This window comes from Orcinus orca, chromosome 11, assembly GCF_937001465.1.
Source record: "Orcinus orca chromosome 11, mOrcOrc1.1, whole genome shotgun sequence".
Taxonomy (NCBI): Eukaryota; Metazoa; Chordata; class Mammalia; order Artiodactyla; family Delphinidae; genus Orcinus; species Orcinus orca.
The window spans coordinates 56,609,913-56,627,767 of record NC_064569.1 but is presented as its reverse complement, the minus strand read 5'-3'; the positions used below and the strand labels follow the sequence as shown (position 1 = coordinate 56,627,767).

At 39.7% G+C, this 17,855-nt stretch overlaps 1 protein-coding gene across 1 annotated transcript in view; it reads right to left on the bottom strand.

Moving 5' to 3' along the window:
• Window positions 1-1,056: 1,056 nt before the first annotated feature.
• KCNMB4 (potassium calcium-activated channel subfamily M regulatory beta subunit 4) overlaps window positions 1,057-17,855 on the bottom strand; it is a 68,263-nt gene continuing 51,464 nt past the window's right edge. Inside the window, exon 3 of the mRNA XM_004281886.4 lies at window positions 1,057-4,393. Coding sequence (XP_004281934.1) covers window positions 4,225-4,393 — 169 coding nt within the window. The 3' untranslated portion in view covers window positions 1,057-4,224. The remainder of the gene's footprint in view (window positions 4,394-17,855) is intronic.

The window sequence follows — 17,855 nt, the reverse complement described above, 5'->3', positions numbered from 1 at the left end:
CGCATAGCACAGGGAGATCAGCTAGGTGGTTTGTGACCACCTGGAGGGGTGGGATAGGGACGGTGGGAGGGAGGGAGATGCAAGAGGGAAGAGATGTGGGGGCATGTGTATATGTATAACTGATTCACTTTGTTGTAGAGCAGAAACTAGCACACCATTGTGAGGCAATTATGCTCCAATAAAGATGTTAAAAAAAAAAAAAAGAATGCATCAGAGCTATTGCAAATACATTCAGAGCTCAAAACAGGTAAGGGCAGGAGATAATAGATCTGGGAATCACCAGCTGAGATCATCAGATGAGACCATTCAGAAAAAGGCAACGTAAATTATATCCCCATCATAACAAAAGTCTAAAATATGTGGCTTTGCATTGTTGCCAGGCAGCAAGGAAATAGATACTGCAAGATGGAAAACTAGAGACCCTTGTTATGCTTTGACTAACCATTAGGTAAAACTGGCACTAGCAACTTGAAAGGCAGACATGTAGCTATGGGGAAAGTAGTTAGAGAAAAGCAGAGCTATGATGTTTTTTATCGTGAAGAACCGTGAAAAATAGTGAAAAGAAAAACTAGTTACAACTAGGTAACTCAGCTTTGTTACAAGAGCTGGGCCTATATCCTGTAGCCCTGCGGCTTCTATACTCCAAACAGCAGATTATTATGCAGTTTTTCTCAAAAGTCTCCATTAAGTACTACTGGCTGGACAATGGAAGTCAGTTGAGCAGAAAAGACCAGCTAAAGGGCACTGCATTCTTACTTAAACCCACTTTTCTAGAAGGCTTCAAAGCGGCTGCCACTCGATTAAGGGCTGGAGATACGGGCCAAGCACAGACACAGTAAATAAGATGCTGCTACCTTAAGAACTCCAGATATAATGAGAGTAGCCCTTTGGCTGCGAATACTTTCATCTGAACTAACAAAACTGAAAGCAAAAAGACCAAAAACAATGTTTTGATGAAATTTTATCACCAATGTTGTAAGCACCCCTCAGAGGCCAGATGGACCCCGTTACCCAAAATTTGGTTTGGGTGTTGAGACTAATAACCACACACACATCAAGAGGGTATGAAAAGGTTTATTATTCACATAATGAATGACACTTTCTGGGAGAGTGGGGCAGTTCCCGAGTAGATCCAAAAATGACTTGACTCGCTTGGCTTTTATTCTTCTTAGGGTGTGGGGCAGGGAGAGGTTTCCTGCGAGCAGGCCAGGGCTTGTGTGGATTGAACTTCCCAGCCAGTCCAAAGCAGGGGGTACCCAGGCTCTCTAATCAGCTTGCCCAGATGTGGAACAGAAGGGGAAAGGGAATGGGGAGCAGAAAGGGAAAGCTGTTATCAGTCAAACATCGAAAATGGAGTCAGACTCCGTACAACAGTCAATTAAACAACAATCCTATAAACTATAAAAATCTACATTTGTTCAGTCTCTAAAGAAATCTAGGTCTACAAATCTCCACCAGCAGGCAGGGGCCTGCAAAAGCTGTGACGCCTCCCAAAAGTTGCGTACGTGGCTACGTGATCTGAAGAGCAAGAATTTCCTGGAAGTCAATTAGAGGCCACAGAAGGCAGTGGTCAAGGGAGTTCCTCCCAGAGAGCAAAGTCTTACCAAGGACTGTATATCCTGCCAGGGCAAGAGATCTTTGTCATCCCTGCTCAGATGTTCATCATGGCACCGGCCATGGACAGCTGCCCATCATTCCTGTCTTTTACTGTAGTATTCACTCTCTCCTTTTTTTTTTTTCCCCCAGAGTTTTAGTAGGACATATGTCCATCTAGCTGGAGATAACATGTTCCAGCAGTCCTTGAAGCCAGGTATAGTTATGTAGTCAGTATTCACGAATGGACTCTGAGTACAGTGATGGGTGGAGCTTCCTTAAAAGGAAACAGCTAGCTCCCAAACTCCTCTCTTTTCACAGGCTACAAACTGGCTGTGCTTCTTTGAGCCAGCTTTGACTATGGGGAGAATAACACATTTGGTAATGAGAGGACAACAAGGTAGACAGATTCTGGATCCCTTGATTACCTTATGAAACAGAGGCTATCCTCCCTGTCCTGGACTTCTCAACTACCTCCGGATTGCTCTATGAGAAAGAAATCAACTCCTATCTTACATGAGTCATCATATTTTGGGGTTTCTGTTCTAGCAGCTTATACCATTTCCTTGCTTATATAAAAAAGAAAATTAAAATATTAAGAAGTTAAACTTCTTTACCATCTATGATCTTAAAAATGTCTTCTTGTTCCTTCAAATTCTATCTTTTATGATAAGTATAATAAAGAACCTCAAATTTAACTGGCTACAAGCAAGGAAGACCTTAAAACTATATGTGACCTCAGTCATTCAGCATGCTTCTCCTTTTTTCCAAAAAATCAGCCTACAGAATATAATCAGGTATACTCTTTGAGCCTAAATGGAAGCATTTAGTTAATATAAATGGATAAGTAAAAAACTGGTAAATAAAAACTCATCAATATATATCACCTTCCCTTTTTACCAACACAAACGTTGATGCACTATTTTTATCTACTCCCTGTAATCACTTCATCACAGATTATTGGGTTAAGATAAAAATGGATAAAGTAGACTTTATCTCTCACATTGTGATGCAAAGGTGACTTTCTCTGATTCCCAGTTTCGTGTTACTCTGTGCTTCAGAATGGTTCACTGTGTTGCTAAGACAACAGGGATGCTGCAACAGAAAACTGGGATTGAAGTCAAGGCACTGTAGCTGCCTCAAAGGATGTCATAAATAGTGTGTTCAAGGCCTTTTTCACAGTGAAATCTGTAACACTTGAATTGGAATAAAAATATCACCCAACACCCTAGTCTTCCACAGAAGACAATGGCTCACTCAATTACTTGCGTTCTAGAATTAAGAAAACACTGGTATGTGGATTAAAATCAGGAAATCATCATTCCACTAATACGTATCTTTCTTGGAATGCTGCACAAATAACTGAGGGAAGCTTGCCCTTAAATTCCAGTTTGCCTTTATTCTAATAGAAGCATGTCTGAAGGATATTAGAAGAAAGCAAAAAAGAGATTATGTTGTCAGTTTTTCCTTGACCAAAAATGTACATCTCATCTAAACAAAGGTTTGATTCCACATGGTAAATAAATAGGGTAGGTTTGATATTCACTGAGACCTGTGATTGATATTTGCAATCTGAGTTTATGAACAGATGCAAAGAAGTATGGTCTCCTCAGTGAATTTTTGATAAAGGCACAGAGAGCTCATCAGCAGAGTGATGTGAGCTGGCTTGCATCTCCAGGTGTGTCCAAGCAAATGAAACAACTGCAGCAATATTTTCGTTTTAATACTGAAAACATCCAAGGAAGGACAAAGAAAATATAATAAAATGTTTAACTGATTTTGACTATTTTTTTTTCTGACCTAAAAGAAAAAAGAAATGAAAATAGCATTTAACTAAGCTGAAAAGTGTCCTTCACATCGTGTACATTCTACTGCACAGAGATAAAATCCATCAAAAATAACCTGAACAGATGAACAAAGAGGCACAGTCCTCTTAGAGCTAGGACAGGCCTTGTTCAGAATCATCTCCCTCTCTTAAGAAATAATCTGGTGAAAAACAAAGGCGAGTGGGGAGAATGTTTTCCCAATCTTTGAGGGTTCCTTGCTGAAGAGTCACAGGAGTGACTGGAGTCTGAGTTAACAGTGCAGTTTTCCTTTTTCAAGCAGGAGTCAAAAGGTACTCTTTAATAGTGGAAACTGGGGATTACATTGTGAGGTCAAGACTTGTGCAGGAATTCCTGTCTCCAAGTAAAAGTTTAATCTAGCAAAATCAAATGAAACCCGTAAGACCCTTTTTTAAAACCCTGGTGTTCTAAGCATAAAAAAAGAAAATAGAAAAGAACACAGACAACTCTCTTTTAATATTTTTAAGTAGCATAAATCATAATGGTTTGTATTCTACACTGTACAATTATATACTGTTACTTCCCGAAGAAAATTAACTTCTATTGGATTTTCTGAAACAGATACTCCTTACAGCTTGACCCTTTAGCCATCGCTACAACACATGGAAAACAATCTATGAGGTTCCAAGCCTTCCGGTTGTGCCTGTTTCTGCTATCATTGAGGGGGAGCCTCTCAGAGACCTCTCACAGCCCCTTCCATCTCCTGCGCCAGGAAGCAGGCTCTGCAGGTAGATGTGTGCAGATGAGTGCAGCTTCTGTGCTTTGCTTCCTATAAGCCGACTCCCCTTTAAGAGAACTTGCGCTTCTTCATGGCTTCTGCCTTGACTGCCAGGCTCTTGGCACAGATGGTCAGGACCACAATGAGAACGCCCACCACAAATGTCACCAGGGGCCAGAGGAAGCAATGCAGGAGGACAATCTCATCATGCGTGCGATGCAGGAGCACATCATCTGGTCTGCAAGACAGCGGAGAATAGGAAAGAAAGAGTGGTCAACTGCCTTGGCATGACATAACTCTTCACAGCGCGGAGCTCAACTTGCTTTCTGGCCCAAAGGTCATAACCATCATTGAAAGCAAAGACTTCACGCTGACTATAAATACTGTACTTTGTGCTTCAAATCCATTATGAAAAGTTCTGAGGTCTTGAATCAAGTAATTGATGCATATTATTTATAATGTGAATTACATGTAAAATGTCAAAAGTATGGCAATCTCTTACACTATTATTTTCCTCCATTCTAAGTTGCTTAACATATTCCACTTTCTCACGCATCTTTTAATGTCTGCTGAATCAGTCTGAAAATTGCTTTCGGGTTGGCACTGTCAAATAAATCCAAACCCAAATGATGTTTTGTTTTGTTTTTTACCCCTTTCACCCATTCTGCCCACTTCTCCAACCCTCCACTTCTGGCAACCACCAATCCAATCTCTGTATCTATAAGCCCAGTTGTTTGTTGTTGTTTAAATGTATTTATATATTTATATGTGATTCCACATGTAAGTAAAATCATATGACACATCTAAGTGAAATCATAGGACATTTGTCTTTCTCTATCTGACTTATTTCACTTAGCATAATACCCTCAAGGTCCATCCATGTTGTCCCAAATGGCAAGATTTTGTTCTTTTTTTATGGTTGAATAATATTCCATTATATATATAATATATAATTTATATGTAAAATCACATTTTCTTTAGCCATTCATCCATTGTTGGACACAGGTTGTTGTCATGTCTTGGCTATTGTAAGTAATGCTGCAATAAACATGTGGGTACATATATCTTTTCAAATTAGTGTCTTCATTTTCTTCAGATAAATACCCAGAAGTGAAATTGTTGGATCATATGGTAGTTCTAATTTTAATTTTTTGAGGAAGCTTCATACTGTTTCCATAGTGGCTGCACCAATTTACATTCCCCGCAACAGTGCACAGAGGTTCCCTTTTCTCCACATCTTCACCAACACTATTTTTGTCTTTTTGATAATAGCCATTCTGACAGGCATGAGGTTATATCTCATTGCGGTTTTGATTTGCATTTCCCTGATGATTAGTGACGTTGAGCATTTTTTCATGTACCTGCCAAATGATCTTAATTTACAAAAATAGTCAGTTAAAGTCACTATTTGAATTTAGGCAGAAAGACCTATGGTGTAGTCTTCAGGTCGACTCAGCTTCACTCTGTGAAGGTTTTTAATAATGAACAGACTAGTGAATGGTTGGATTTAATGCATTCTTCCATGCTTCTGGGTAGGGTTAGCCATCATTTTAAACCACTGACCACTTTCTTGATATATTTTGCAAAGTCTTAGCAATATATCTCAATCTTATCAATGTGGGGCTTCTATTTGCAATTCCAACATTGGTCTCATTCATTCACGGGAAGTGAAGATGAGATACATTCCACAAGCCATGATCTGTCATCTTTGGCCACTAGAGAGAGATCCTGGGAATTTAGCTTTCATACAAGAGGTTTACATTTTGCAAGATATTTCCATTTCAGCCACAGGAAAGTCTGTTCCATTATGCTAGAGTAGCAATGCTTCCACCAGAAAATAAAATAATGCGGAATAGTCAGTCCAATTGCCCTCAAGAACATCAGAGGCTTTAGAGTACAAGAGCAGGGCATTTAACAGCGGAATGCATTCCTGAGGCGCTCTCACTAACCACAGCTCTCATAATTCAAGACCTATTTTCCCAGGAGACTGACAAAGAATGTTGGATATGTCTCTTCTACCTGTAATGCAGCCATCATGTAGCATTAATAAAAACGGTTTTGCAGACTGGCTTTGAAATTATGTAATCCTTGCCCTTTTTTGTGCATAATATCATTTCAAATCCTGCACATAAAGTGAGATTTTTATTGACATTTGATTTCAGTTAAAATTTGAACTAAGTGAATGCAGAGTCACTGTAACAATTAAGCAAAAATCATCCTAGCTTGCAGAAGTTACTCCTTTTTATGAATTCCTACAGCAACACATTGTCTTCAAAACTTGTGCTACCATTCATTTGTGATATATATTAATGTGCGTATCCTTTGCTTCTGTAAGACCCTTGACTTTGTCATTGCCTGTTTATTCTGCACATAGATGGTGCTAAGTAACGGCTTGCTACTAGCGAAGGGGAAACCATCCCAATTGCAGCCTTGTTAGCCATGCAAAATTTCAACAGACTTCAAGCCTTGAATGTGAAAAAGCAGAGGCCTGGGTCCAAAAATAGTCAGGGCACAATACAGTTCTAGTCATATTTTCCAGTCTTTGAAATCCCACCTGCAGCACTGCCATGGTTCTTTTTCCAGCTACGAGAGCTCACTGCTGTCAGACCCTCTACCTACATGTGCAAGGGAAGGTGAAAGCTTCTCGGCGTGACTTTCCTCCCTCCCTTCCTTCTTACCTTTATTCCTACCTACCTTCCTTCTTACTTTTCTTTCCCCTCTCCTCCCTCCCCTTCTTTCTTGGATTGTTCTACTCCTGCAGAATTGATTTGTACAAAGATGAACTAGATTCTTCATCAAAGGGTGAGAGTGTACAATAATGTGAATGTACTTAATACCACAGACTATATACTTATATGCGGTTAAAATGGTTTAAAAAAAGGGGGGGGGTTGGCAGAGGGGACCTTGAATTTTTAACACTATTTTAATGAATTTGCATGTGATTTCTACACTAACGTGTTTTACAGCTAATTTTCTAGTAAAATGCTTCAGTGAGCATCTTCTTCTACCTTTCTTCTCCAGTCACTATTATTGAAGCTGAATCCTTTACCACAATACAGTAGTCCCTCCCCTTATCTGTGGTTTTGCTTTCCGTGGTTTCAGTTACCTCGAGTCAACTGAGGTCTGAAAATATTAAACGGAAAATTCCAGAAGTAAACAATTCATCAGTTTTAAATTGTGTGCCATTTTGAGCATCATGATGGAATCTGTTGTCGTCTGCTCCGTCCTACCCAGGATGTGAATCATCCCTTTGTCCAGCGTATCCTGTCCGTTAGTCACGTAGTAGCTGTCATGGTTATCAGATCCACCGTCATGATATTGCAGTGCTTGTGTTCAAGTCACCCTTATTTTACTTAATATTGACCCCAAAGCACAAGAGTAGTGATCCTGGCAATTCACATATCCTCTTACTGTGCCTAATTTATAAATTAAAGTTTGTCACAGGTATGTATGTATAGGAAAAATCATAGTATATATAGGGTTCGGTACTATTCATGGTTTGAAGCATCCATCCACTGGGGGTCTTGGAACATATCCCCCATCTGCAGAGAAGGGGGCACTACCGTATTGTACAACTGAGCCAGGAAAATAGCCACAGATGAGGGTGGTTGGAACCATTATACATATTTTCTGAAACACAGTTCGAAGAACATTTACTAAAAAAGAATATGAGTGAAAGGAGGAGAGAAAATAATAACTGGAAAATGGGGGACCCAGATATTTGTTTTATTTAGAAACTGCTTAGCATTCCACACTCAAAAAAGCCCTTGGGGCAAAATTCGATTTTAATGTTTCAAATGACAAAACAACATCATTCACTTGAGTTAGCCATGTTGAATTTGTAATCGCTTCAAAAGCCTTCTTTGAGGTAAAAATATTATATAAAAGTGTACATGGTGTCTTTAAAAATAACTAGTGTCTGTTTCCATTTCATACGGTTCTAAGATGCCCCACAGTCTCCTTCGATGGGAATGAAGGGTACAGAATATGCCACTTTGGCATAGGGATTATTTTGAACTGAAGGCAACTGAGAAGAAGCAGCTTCAAAGAGAGCTCTTCACACTTTCCCTATTTGCCTAAAAGCAGGACATTAATTTGTAAAGATAGTTCTCCTCCTTTCTCTTCCTGGAAGGACAGAAGTTAATCACTGGAGACAACTCTATACCCTAATAGCCCAGAGATGGCACCAGAGGAAAAACAAACTTTATTAACTCAGCACTTACCTTCCATTAGTTCCGCATATATTTACCTTCCTACAATATGCTGCCCTAGAAACTCAAGGTCCTTTTCCTTCATCTTGTCACTTCTCTAACAATCTATTGCTTTTTTTAAAAAAAAAAGATGGCCTAAGCCCAAGTTCTAACCACCTCTTTGAGTTGCTCATCACTGAGCGCTCTCATGTGTATGTACAGTGCACATGTTAATAAACTGCTCTGTTTTTCTCTTGTTAATCAGTCTTTTGTCAATCTAATTTACAGGGCCCAGTGCAATGAACCTAAGAGGGGTAGAAGGAAAAACAGTTTTTCCTCCCCTATAGGAAAAACTTATTTCTCTGCAGAGTAATGCTTAAGTCCATCATTCAGTCATAGGATTTACTGAGATAATCTCTAAATTGTCCTTGTGATATAATTAAAATCTGGCTCTTTCAAACTGGGACTTTAGTGCCATAATTGAACGGAACACCCCACCTCCGCCTCAGCTTCCTGCAATTTTACCAGACAGATTTCACATGCGTTAGCAAAAATTATTTCCAAAGGGGTTTAGACTTAGAATGCAGTTTTCCGTAATTCCATAATGGTGGGACTAAAGAGAAACTTTTACAAAAAGAATCACTGTTTTCAGCATTTGGCAAACTAAGATAAATGGCCTGATGAGATCTGAATAGTATGTATTAAAATCAGGATGGTGATGAGGATGTAGGCAATAAGCAACAAACAAACAAACAAAAAAGGATGATTACTTTGTATCTGAGGACTTCAAAGAAGTAAGCAAGAGATTTGCTTGGGGTTGTGTAGAAAGACTTTTAAGCCCTGAGGAGGGATGCGTACAAATATCATAAAACAAGAGTAAGCGCTGTCTGTGGGTTCCCTTAAAAATACTTTCCTAAGGGTTGGACTTACCCTGAGTTGAGCTTTGAAAGTATATTGTGGACTTCCCTGGTGGCGCAGTGGTTAAGAATCTGCCTGCCAATGCTGGGGACACGGGTTCAAGCCCTGGTCCGGGAAGATCCCACATGCCGCAGAGCAACTAAGCCCACGCACCACAACTACTGAGCCTGCACTCTAGAGCCTGCGAGCCACAACTACTGAGCCCGCGTGCCACAACTACTGAAGCCCACGCACCTAGAGCCCCTGGTCCACAACAAGAGAAGCCACTGCAATGAGAAGCCTGTGCACTGCAACGAAGAGTAGCCCATGCTTGCTGCAACTAGAGAAACCCTGCACACAGCAACGAAGACCCAACGTAGCCAAAAATAAATAAATAAAATAAATAAATTTATTTTAAAAAAAGAAAGTATACCGTGATAACAGTAGCCAGCGTTTTTAAGTGCTTACTACCCTCCAGGTACTCTGGTAGGACATTTAATCTCTCTTGATCCTTAAAATAACCCTGTGCTGGAAGAATGTTTGTCATTTTATAATCAAAGGAACTGAGGCAAAGAGAGATTAGTTTTCCCAAGATTACACAACTTAAAATAATGATCTGAAATCCTATGAGTATGATTTTTAAACCTGTACTATTTACTCCTCAGCCAGCTTTTCTCAAATTTGAATCACCTCTGCTGTTTGCTGTAATGCAACCTCCTGGGTTTCAACCCCTAGTTCACTATATCAGAATTGGAGCTTGTGGTATTCAGAAATCTGCATTTTTGAGAAGCTCTTGGGTGACTCTAAAACATAATAAAGTTTAGTAAGCACTGTGAAAAATTCAAATAGTTAAAAAAAATGTGCACTGCATGAAAGTGCCCTGGGATAAGACAGGAGGGCAGCAGGGGGGCTGGTAATGGGAACAGGGATAGTGGGTGGAAATACAGACCTCAATGCTAGATTTGCCCGGCGGGGGGGGGGGGGGGGGGCTTTGTCCTAATTGGTAAAAAGGCACCCCATAGGCTAGCAGCAGACCTAGCTATACCAGACAAGAAGACAAAGATTTGGTGTGTATCATCCTCAATATAAAAAATAGATTCCCTTTGATTTTGTCTCACCAAAGGAGATTTCTTCTACCTCACAATGCTTGTTCTGATGGCTAACAGGGAGAGGAAATGGCGACCTATTTTTTTAATGGACTGGAAAATTTCTTAAACTCATCTTAACCAGTTCATGTAAAAATCTGAATTGCATTATAATTTACCAGTATCGCATGATGGTAATTGTACCCATCAAAAGACAAGATGATCTCCTTCAAAGATCCTACAGGAAACAGAAATCTTTCTAGATTTATTATCACAGGTACTTCTTATCTGAGCAGAGAAATTTCCTTTTCATGCTAGAAAGTTAAAATTTTGGCCCATCTCTAGCAAGACTATAATGACTTTTTTGGGCCAACCAGACCCCTCATGCTTTGTCTTATTTTCTTCACACATTTCTAATTTATTTCATCTTGCAAAATTCTGTCCATCTTTAGAGCACTCATTAAACACTTTTAGAACAGACGTGTGTCAATTATGTACATTTACACATCAGGTATACAATAAACACTGGGAAGTTTTTTAATTGTCAAGCTTTACCCATATTTCTATGAGAAAGAATATGCTGTATCATCACCAGAAATTGCACTTATGTGTTTTGATGAAATCTCATTTTAAAGTCTATAAATGCCTCGTCATTATCACAATCATAAAATAATTCTGTAGGCATAATATCAGTCCAATATGCCAGGCCTCTGGTATAGCAGTAGAGCCAAATGACATAAAAAAGGTAATGATTTCATCCTCTGAACCTTCTGAATAGGTGCTATCTAGTCCTGCTCTAAATCTTGTTTATTATTTGTAACATGACCTACTTTTAAAAAGAATCTGAAATAGATAAAAATAAAAACAGAAAACTTAAGTACAATAAAATCCTTAAACTGACGGTAAAGAATAAGTACAATGTAATTAGGATGGGGATAATATAGAACTCCCAGGCTAAGAAAAGCTCCTACCTTAAGCATAAGTGTAACTTACCTCTGAGCATCCCAGTGCCCAAGGAAAAAAAGAACAGAGATGAGTTACACAGCTGCCATATTAAAAACAGGACGCATGCCAATTCACCAGATCGAACTTTTTGCTAGGGCTAAACTCCATAAATTAGGTTGTATGTGTTTTTACATAAAGCAATCTGTATAACACATTTAAAGGCCCTTAATAGCAGTTTTACAAAGCTGGTTAATGAAACCATGTGAGGGGTTTTCAAATACCGATTCCAAGGTCTCAATTCTACTGAGGTTTTAAATAAGTTTTCAGGCAAGGCTGACAATTACTCACATCTGGGAATACCTGACCTAAACAATGCTTTTTATTTTTTTCCCAGCTTTACTGAGCTACAATTGATATACAACAAACTGCATGCACTTAAAGTATACAATTTCATGAGTTTGACACATGTATACACTTGTGAAACCATCATCATAATGAAGACGGTAAACATGTCCATCACCGCAAAAGTTTCTTTGTACTCCCTTGTAATCCCTCTCTGTCACTCATGCCCGCAACCCTACCAACAATGCTTTTTAAATATCAAATGTATCAGCCCAGTTTTTCACAATAACTGAAGAGCAAATGGTTCAAGACTGAAATCACTGAGGAGCAGTCTCTGTTATTTGTTGAAAGGAGAGTCTTCTGTCAGGTTAGATTCTGATGTGGAAGTGACAAAATGATACCTCACGCAGATAATTTTGTCTGCCTGGAGTCGGGCTTCAGACAGCTCTTGAAAGTTTTCAGCAAGACTCTATGCTACGCACTTTCTAGAAGGAGACTGAATTAAAATGCACCCCATGAAGAAACTGATTGGATCTACTGTCACGGTTTTTAAAAGATTTTTCTTCTACCGACAGATGCTGAAGATTAGCTGATAAAAACACTGAATTTGGTTTTGGCATAATTGCGCTGTCCTTACTGAGAGTAATTAACTAATGTGTTTGTTTAGTTGCTGTTTGAAGCAATCATAAGAACTTGCCATGAGAGGAGAAAAGAATGTTTACCTTCTTATAGGATCACAGGAAGGCACCTAACAGCTAATCTAGTTATCAAGTTATTTCTATAAATTACAGTAGGAACCAGGGACCAGAACACAGAGACCCTTTGCAGTATTCTTTATGGTGATTTGCTCTATGGTGAGCCCATTTCTGTCCACGTGACTCCAACAATGATATTGTGATAAGGGCTTTTAAAAGCTTGGGAGGTACTCTATCAACACCATGGCTTTGCTCCATAGATGGCCCATATCTGTGGATGAAAGGCTGATTATCGGTCTATAAATGTTATAAACATCCTTACATTTTCTTAACTATTTTCTCCAATTAGGTGAACTCAGAGTAGTAATGTTTAATTGTATAAGAGTTGTTCCTCAAGTTTGCCTGTTCTTCGTGGAGGAAATTAAATCGAGCCCCAAACTTGCAGTTTGCAGAAAGAGAAATTTGCATTGAGCAAAACAAGCAGGTATGATATTTGGAGCAATAAAGGGTTAAATTAATTATAAATAGGAAAGATTATACTTTAAGTTCACCCTGATGGAAAGTTCTAAGTCTTGGAAGTGTAGGACAGTATTTCAGAACATGAACTTGAGTTAGATGAACCTGGGTTTAAATATGGGCTTTACAATTTGCTAACTACATGATCTAAAGAAAAGTATTTAATCCCTGAGTCCTAATCTTTCATCTGTAAAATGGGGATAATAATACCTACGTTATAGGGTTCTCCTGAGGAGTAAATGAGATAATGCATGCAAGGTGTGTAGGCAGATGGCTGCCTAATAGTGAGTATTCAATATTCCATAAGGAGTGGTAATGTTGATGACTGTCATTACAAATTTGGGGCTCACAACTCAGAAAATGATTTTAAAATGTTGGCAGTAACATATCTCCTACAAATGTCTTCTTCAGTCTAAGACTGCCAGGCTGAAGTGATAGGAAATTCTTTTGATCAAATTAAAGTTCCTTTTGGTATAGATATCCTCATTCCCCTCAGCCTCCTTTGCCCCTTGTAGCCATAACAGTGGCTAACAGTGTAACAGTGTTAAGAAAGAGAATAGGTTTAACAAGCTAACGATTACAGTTGCCCCCGAACAAGCTGGGGGTTAGGGGGACCGGACCGATCTCCACACAGTCAAAAATCTGCATATAACTTTACAGTTAGCCATTCGTATCCCAAGTTCTGCAACCATGGATTCAACCAACCTCAATACTATGGTACCATCGTATTTAACGAAGAAAAGCCCATGTATAAGTGGACCTGTGCAGTTCAAACATGTGTTGTTTAAGGGTCAACTGTACTTTCAATTCTAACACATGCACCTCGGATAGAGACAAGCAAGGGAAAAAAATCAATAACACTAGTCCCTTGGCTAGGAACACAAATATCCCCTAAATTTATCCCAAGCCATCATTTAACAACATTAAATTATTATAGTGGTTGGGCTTATTTAGCAAACATTTTCCTACTGATTAGGATGGTTGTCTCTACAGATGCAGCCCAGACAAGCAGCTGTCTCAACCCAGCTCTTCTAAAGCAGAGGCCTGGGAAAACCATGGCAGCTTTGTGCTCCCAGAGTAAAAAACTTCTTTTAAGTTCTTATCCACACTGTGTAGTAATTATTTTCTATACATCTGTCTGCTTCCCCAGCCTGAGTCTAAGAACGCTGAGGTAATGGGCCCATTACGGATAATCCCTGCCCGAGAAAATCTCTCCTGAGTTTTCAGGAAAAAAAGAGGGATTATTGCCAAGACCTGAACACCAGGAGTATGCTTATGACTTTTTGTCTTTAAAAAAGGCAAATCAACGAATCAATTTTATCCTAGATTCGGCTTGGCATAATTATAAATCCTGTTTTTGTTCCATTAAAAAAAATGGAAAACAATTTTAAACTATCTAGATAGTCTCTAAGGCAGACCTAAGACTGCATTAAATTTGCATGAAATCCTTTCCTCTTCCACCCACCTCTGTGAGCTGCTCAGGAAGAGTCACCTGTATCCGTGACTGTGACTGCTGGAGAGCATGACTTTCAGCTCCCTGGCGGCATCAAAGAAGAGGAGGATTTTGTAAAGTGGATGACTGTTTTGACCCAGCAATTCCTCTGAGCTTTTCTTAAGAAAAGCTGTTCTTCGGGGTAATTTGGTTTGTGGGTCTCTGAGTTACCAGGTAAGTTACTTATTTCACATAGGGTTGTAAGTGTTTTCTGGGCAAAATGCTTAAATTTAAGGTTTAAACAGAAATAAACTAGAGAAAAGAAGACATCTACATTCTATTTGAGACAGATTATTCCATAATAGTTCTCACCTTGTGTACCCTACTTAGTTTTTAAACTGAAAATCTAATACCATTTTAAATCAGTGGGAAAGATGGGTTGTTCAATAAATTGTGCTGGGACAATACTGATCATTTGGGGAAAAAGCATTCATTCCCCATCTTATTCTTTCCACCAAAGAAAAAAAAGGAAAAAATCCAGATGGATCAGAAACTTAATTGTAAAAAACAAACTGTGAATGTTCTAGAAGAACAACTGAATGTTTAAAAATAACCTTGGGGGTCTTCCCTGGTGGCGCAGTGGTTGAGAGTCCGCCTGCTGATGCAGGCGACACGGGTTCTTGCCCCGGTCCGGGAAGATCCCACATGCCGCGGAGCGGCTGGGCCCGTGAGCCATGGCCGCTGAGCCTGCGCGTCCGGAGCCTGTGCTCCACAACGGAAGAGGCCACAACAGTGAGAGGCCTGCGTACCGCAAAAAAAAAAAAAAAAAACAAAACCTTGGAATGAGAAAAAAAAAGGTCTTTGTAATGGGGTTTTTTGATATAAGTATGTCCCAAATATTATACTGGACTTACTTATACTAAGAAATTATTCATTGTTTATCAGAAATTAAAGTTTAACTGGGTTTCTTGTATTTTAGTTTGCTAAATTTAGCAACCCTAATTTCTAAGACATGAAATGTAGAAACTATTAAGAAAATATGGATGATCCAATTATAGAAATGTATACATTTTTGTATAGCCAAAAAAACTCCACAAAGACCCATAGGCAAAAATAAAAACAAATAGCTAATATTCATACAAAAAGATACTCAATTCTTTTCTTTAATAAAAGAAGAGCAAGGTAGTGTCAGTAGTCAAGATGGTGGAGTAGGAAGAACCTGAACTCACCTCCTCCCAAAAGAACACCAAAATTACAACTATTTACAGAGCAACAATCTATGAGAACAACTTAAAGACTAGCATAAAAGTTTTTCCATAACTAAAGATATAAAGAAGGAACCATGGGACTTCCCTGGTGGCACAGTGGTTAAGAATTCGCCTGCCAATGCAAGAGACACGGGTTCAATTCCTAGTCCGGGAAGACCCCACATGCCACAGAGCAACTAAGCCCATGGGTCACAACTACTGAGCTTGTGCTCTAGAGCCCGCGAGCCACAACTTACTGAGCCCGTGTGCCACAACTGCTGAAGCCCGCATGCCTAGAGCCTGTGCTCCACAACAAAAGAAGCCACCGCAATGAGAAGCCCGCTCACTGCAACGAAGAGTAGCTCATGCTCGCTGCAACTAGAGAAAGCCCACGTGCAGCAACGAAGACCCAAAGCAGCCAATAAATAAATAAAATTAAAAAGAAAAAAAAGAAGGAACCACAAGATGGGTAGGAGGGATGGAGATGATGGATAGTCAAAATCCTTACCCTCAGGTAGATGACCCACAAACAGGAGGATACTCACAGTTGCAGAGGTTCTTCCCAAAGAGTGAGAGGTCTGAGCACCACACTGAGCTCCCCAGCTTGGGGGTCCTGTACTGAGAAGACAAGCCTCCAGAATGTCTGGCATTGAAGACCAGCGGGACTTGAGTACAGGAGAGTTGGTGCAACACAGGAAACATAGACTCTGTGCTTAAAGGGTGCACATGAAATATCATTTGCTCTGAGTGCCAGCAAAGATGCAGTAATTTGAATGCAGCCTGGGAAAACCCATTTGTTGGTCATGGAGAGCCTCCTGGAGAGGAAGAAGGTAACTGGGACTCCCCCTGGGGACACAGACACTGGCAGGAGCCATTTTGGGGGGTTTGTTCTACCATGAGGACATTGGTGCTGGCAAGTGCCATTCTGGAGTCTTCTCTCTAGCCTATTAGTGCTAGGGGAGTATGTGCCCACCAGCAGGCCAGCACAAGCCCTGGGTCCTCCTGGGCAGGCTAACAGCCATCTTACAAAGGCAGGGTCTGGAAGCCAATTGTGCTGGGGCTAGGCCCACCTACCAGTACATCCACAGTAGTTGGCCTGTCACAACAGAAGGGTGCATGCAGCCCACGTAGAGGGCACCCATAGAGTAAATAGCTCCAGTGACAAGAGGGGAGTGTGCTATTGGACCTCATAGGATGTCTCTTACATAATACCATTTTTCCAAGATCAGGAAACAACTAACCTACCTAATGCATAGACATAAACACAGAGAATTAGGTAAAATGAGGCAACAGAGGAATATGTTCCAAATGCAGGAACAAGACATAACCTCAGAAAAAAAAAAAAACTTTAAAAAGGGGCAAAAGCAAGCTACCAAATAAAGAGTTAAAGGTAATGATCATGAGATCAATAAACTCAAGAGAAGAATGGATGAACACAGAGAGAATTTTAACAAAGGGTTAGAAAACATAAAGAACCAAACAAAGCTGAAGAATACAATAGCTGAAAGAAAAAATACACTAGAAGGAATCAGCAGTAGATGATGCAGAGGAACAGATCAGTGACCTGGAAGACAGAGTAGTAAAGATCACCCAAGCTGAACAGAAAAAAGAAAAAAGGATTTTAAAAAATGAGGCTAGTTTAAGGGACTTCTGAGACAACATCAAGCATACTAACATTTGCATTATAGGGGTCCCAGAAGGAGAAGAGAGAGAGAAAGGGGCAGAGCACTTATTTGAAGAAATAATAGCTGAAAACATCCTTAACCTATCAAAGGAAACAGATATCCAAGTCCAGGAAGCACAGAGAGTCCTGAACAAGATGAATCCAAAGAAGTCCACACTGAGAGACACTGTAATTAAAATGGCAAAAAGGCAACTTTCCCACACCATATACAAAAATGAACTTAAAATGTATGAAAGACTTAAATGTAAGGCCCGAAACCTTAAAACTCCTAGAAGAAAACATAGGCAGTACGCTCTTTGACATCGACCTTAGCAGTACTTTGTTTGGATACGGCTCCTCAGGCAAGGGAAACAAAAGCAAAACTAAACAAGTGGGACTACGTCAAACTAAAAACAAAACAAAACAAAAGACAGCCTACTGAATGGGAGAAGATATTTGTTAATAGTACATCTGACAAGGGGTTAATATCCAAAATATACAAAGAACTCATATAACTCAACATCAAAAGAACAAACAGCCTGATTTAAAAATGGGCAGAGGACCTGAATAGACATTTTTCCAAAGATGACACACAGATGGCCAACAGGCACATGAAAAGATGCTCAATATCACTAATCATCAGGGAAATGCAAACCAAAACCACAACGAGATACGGCCTGGTAAACCC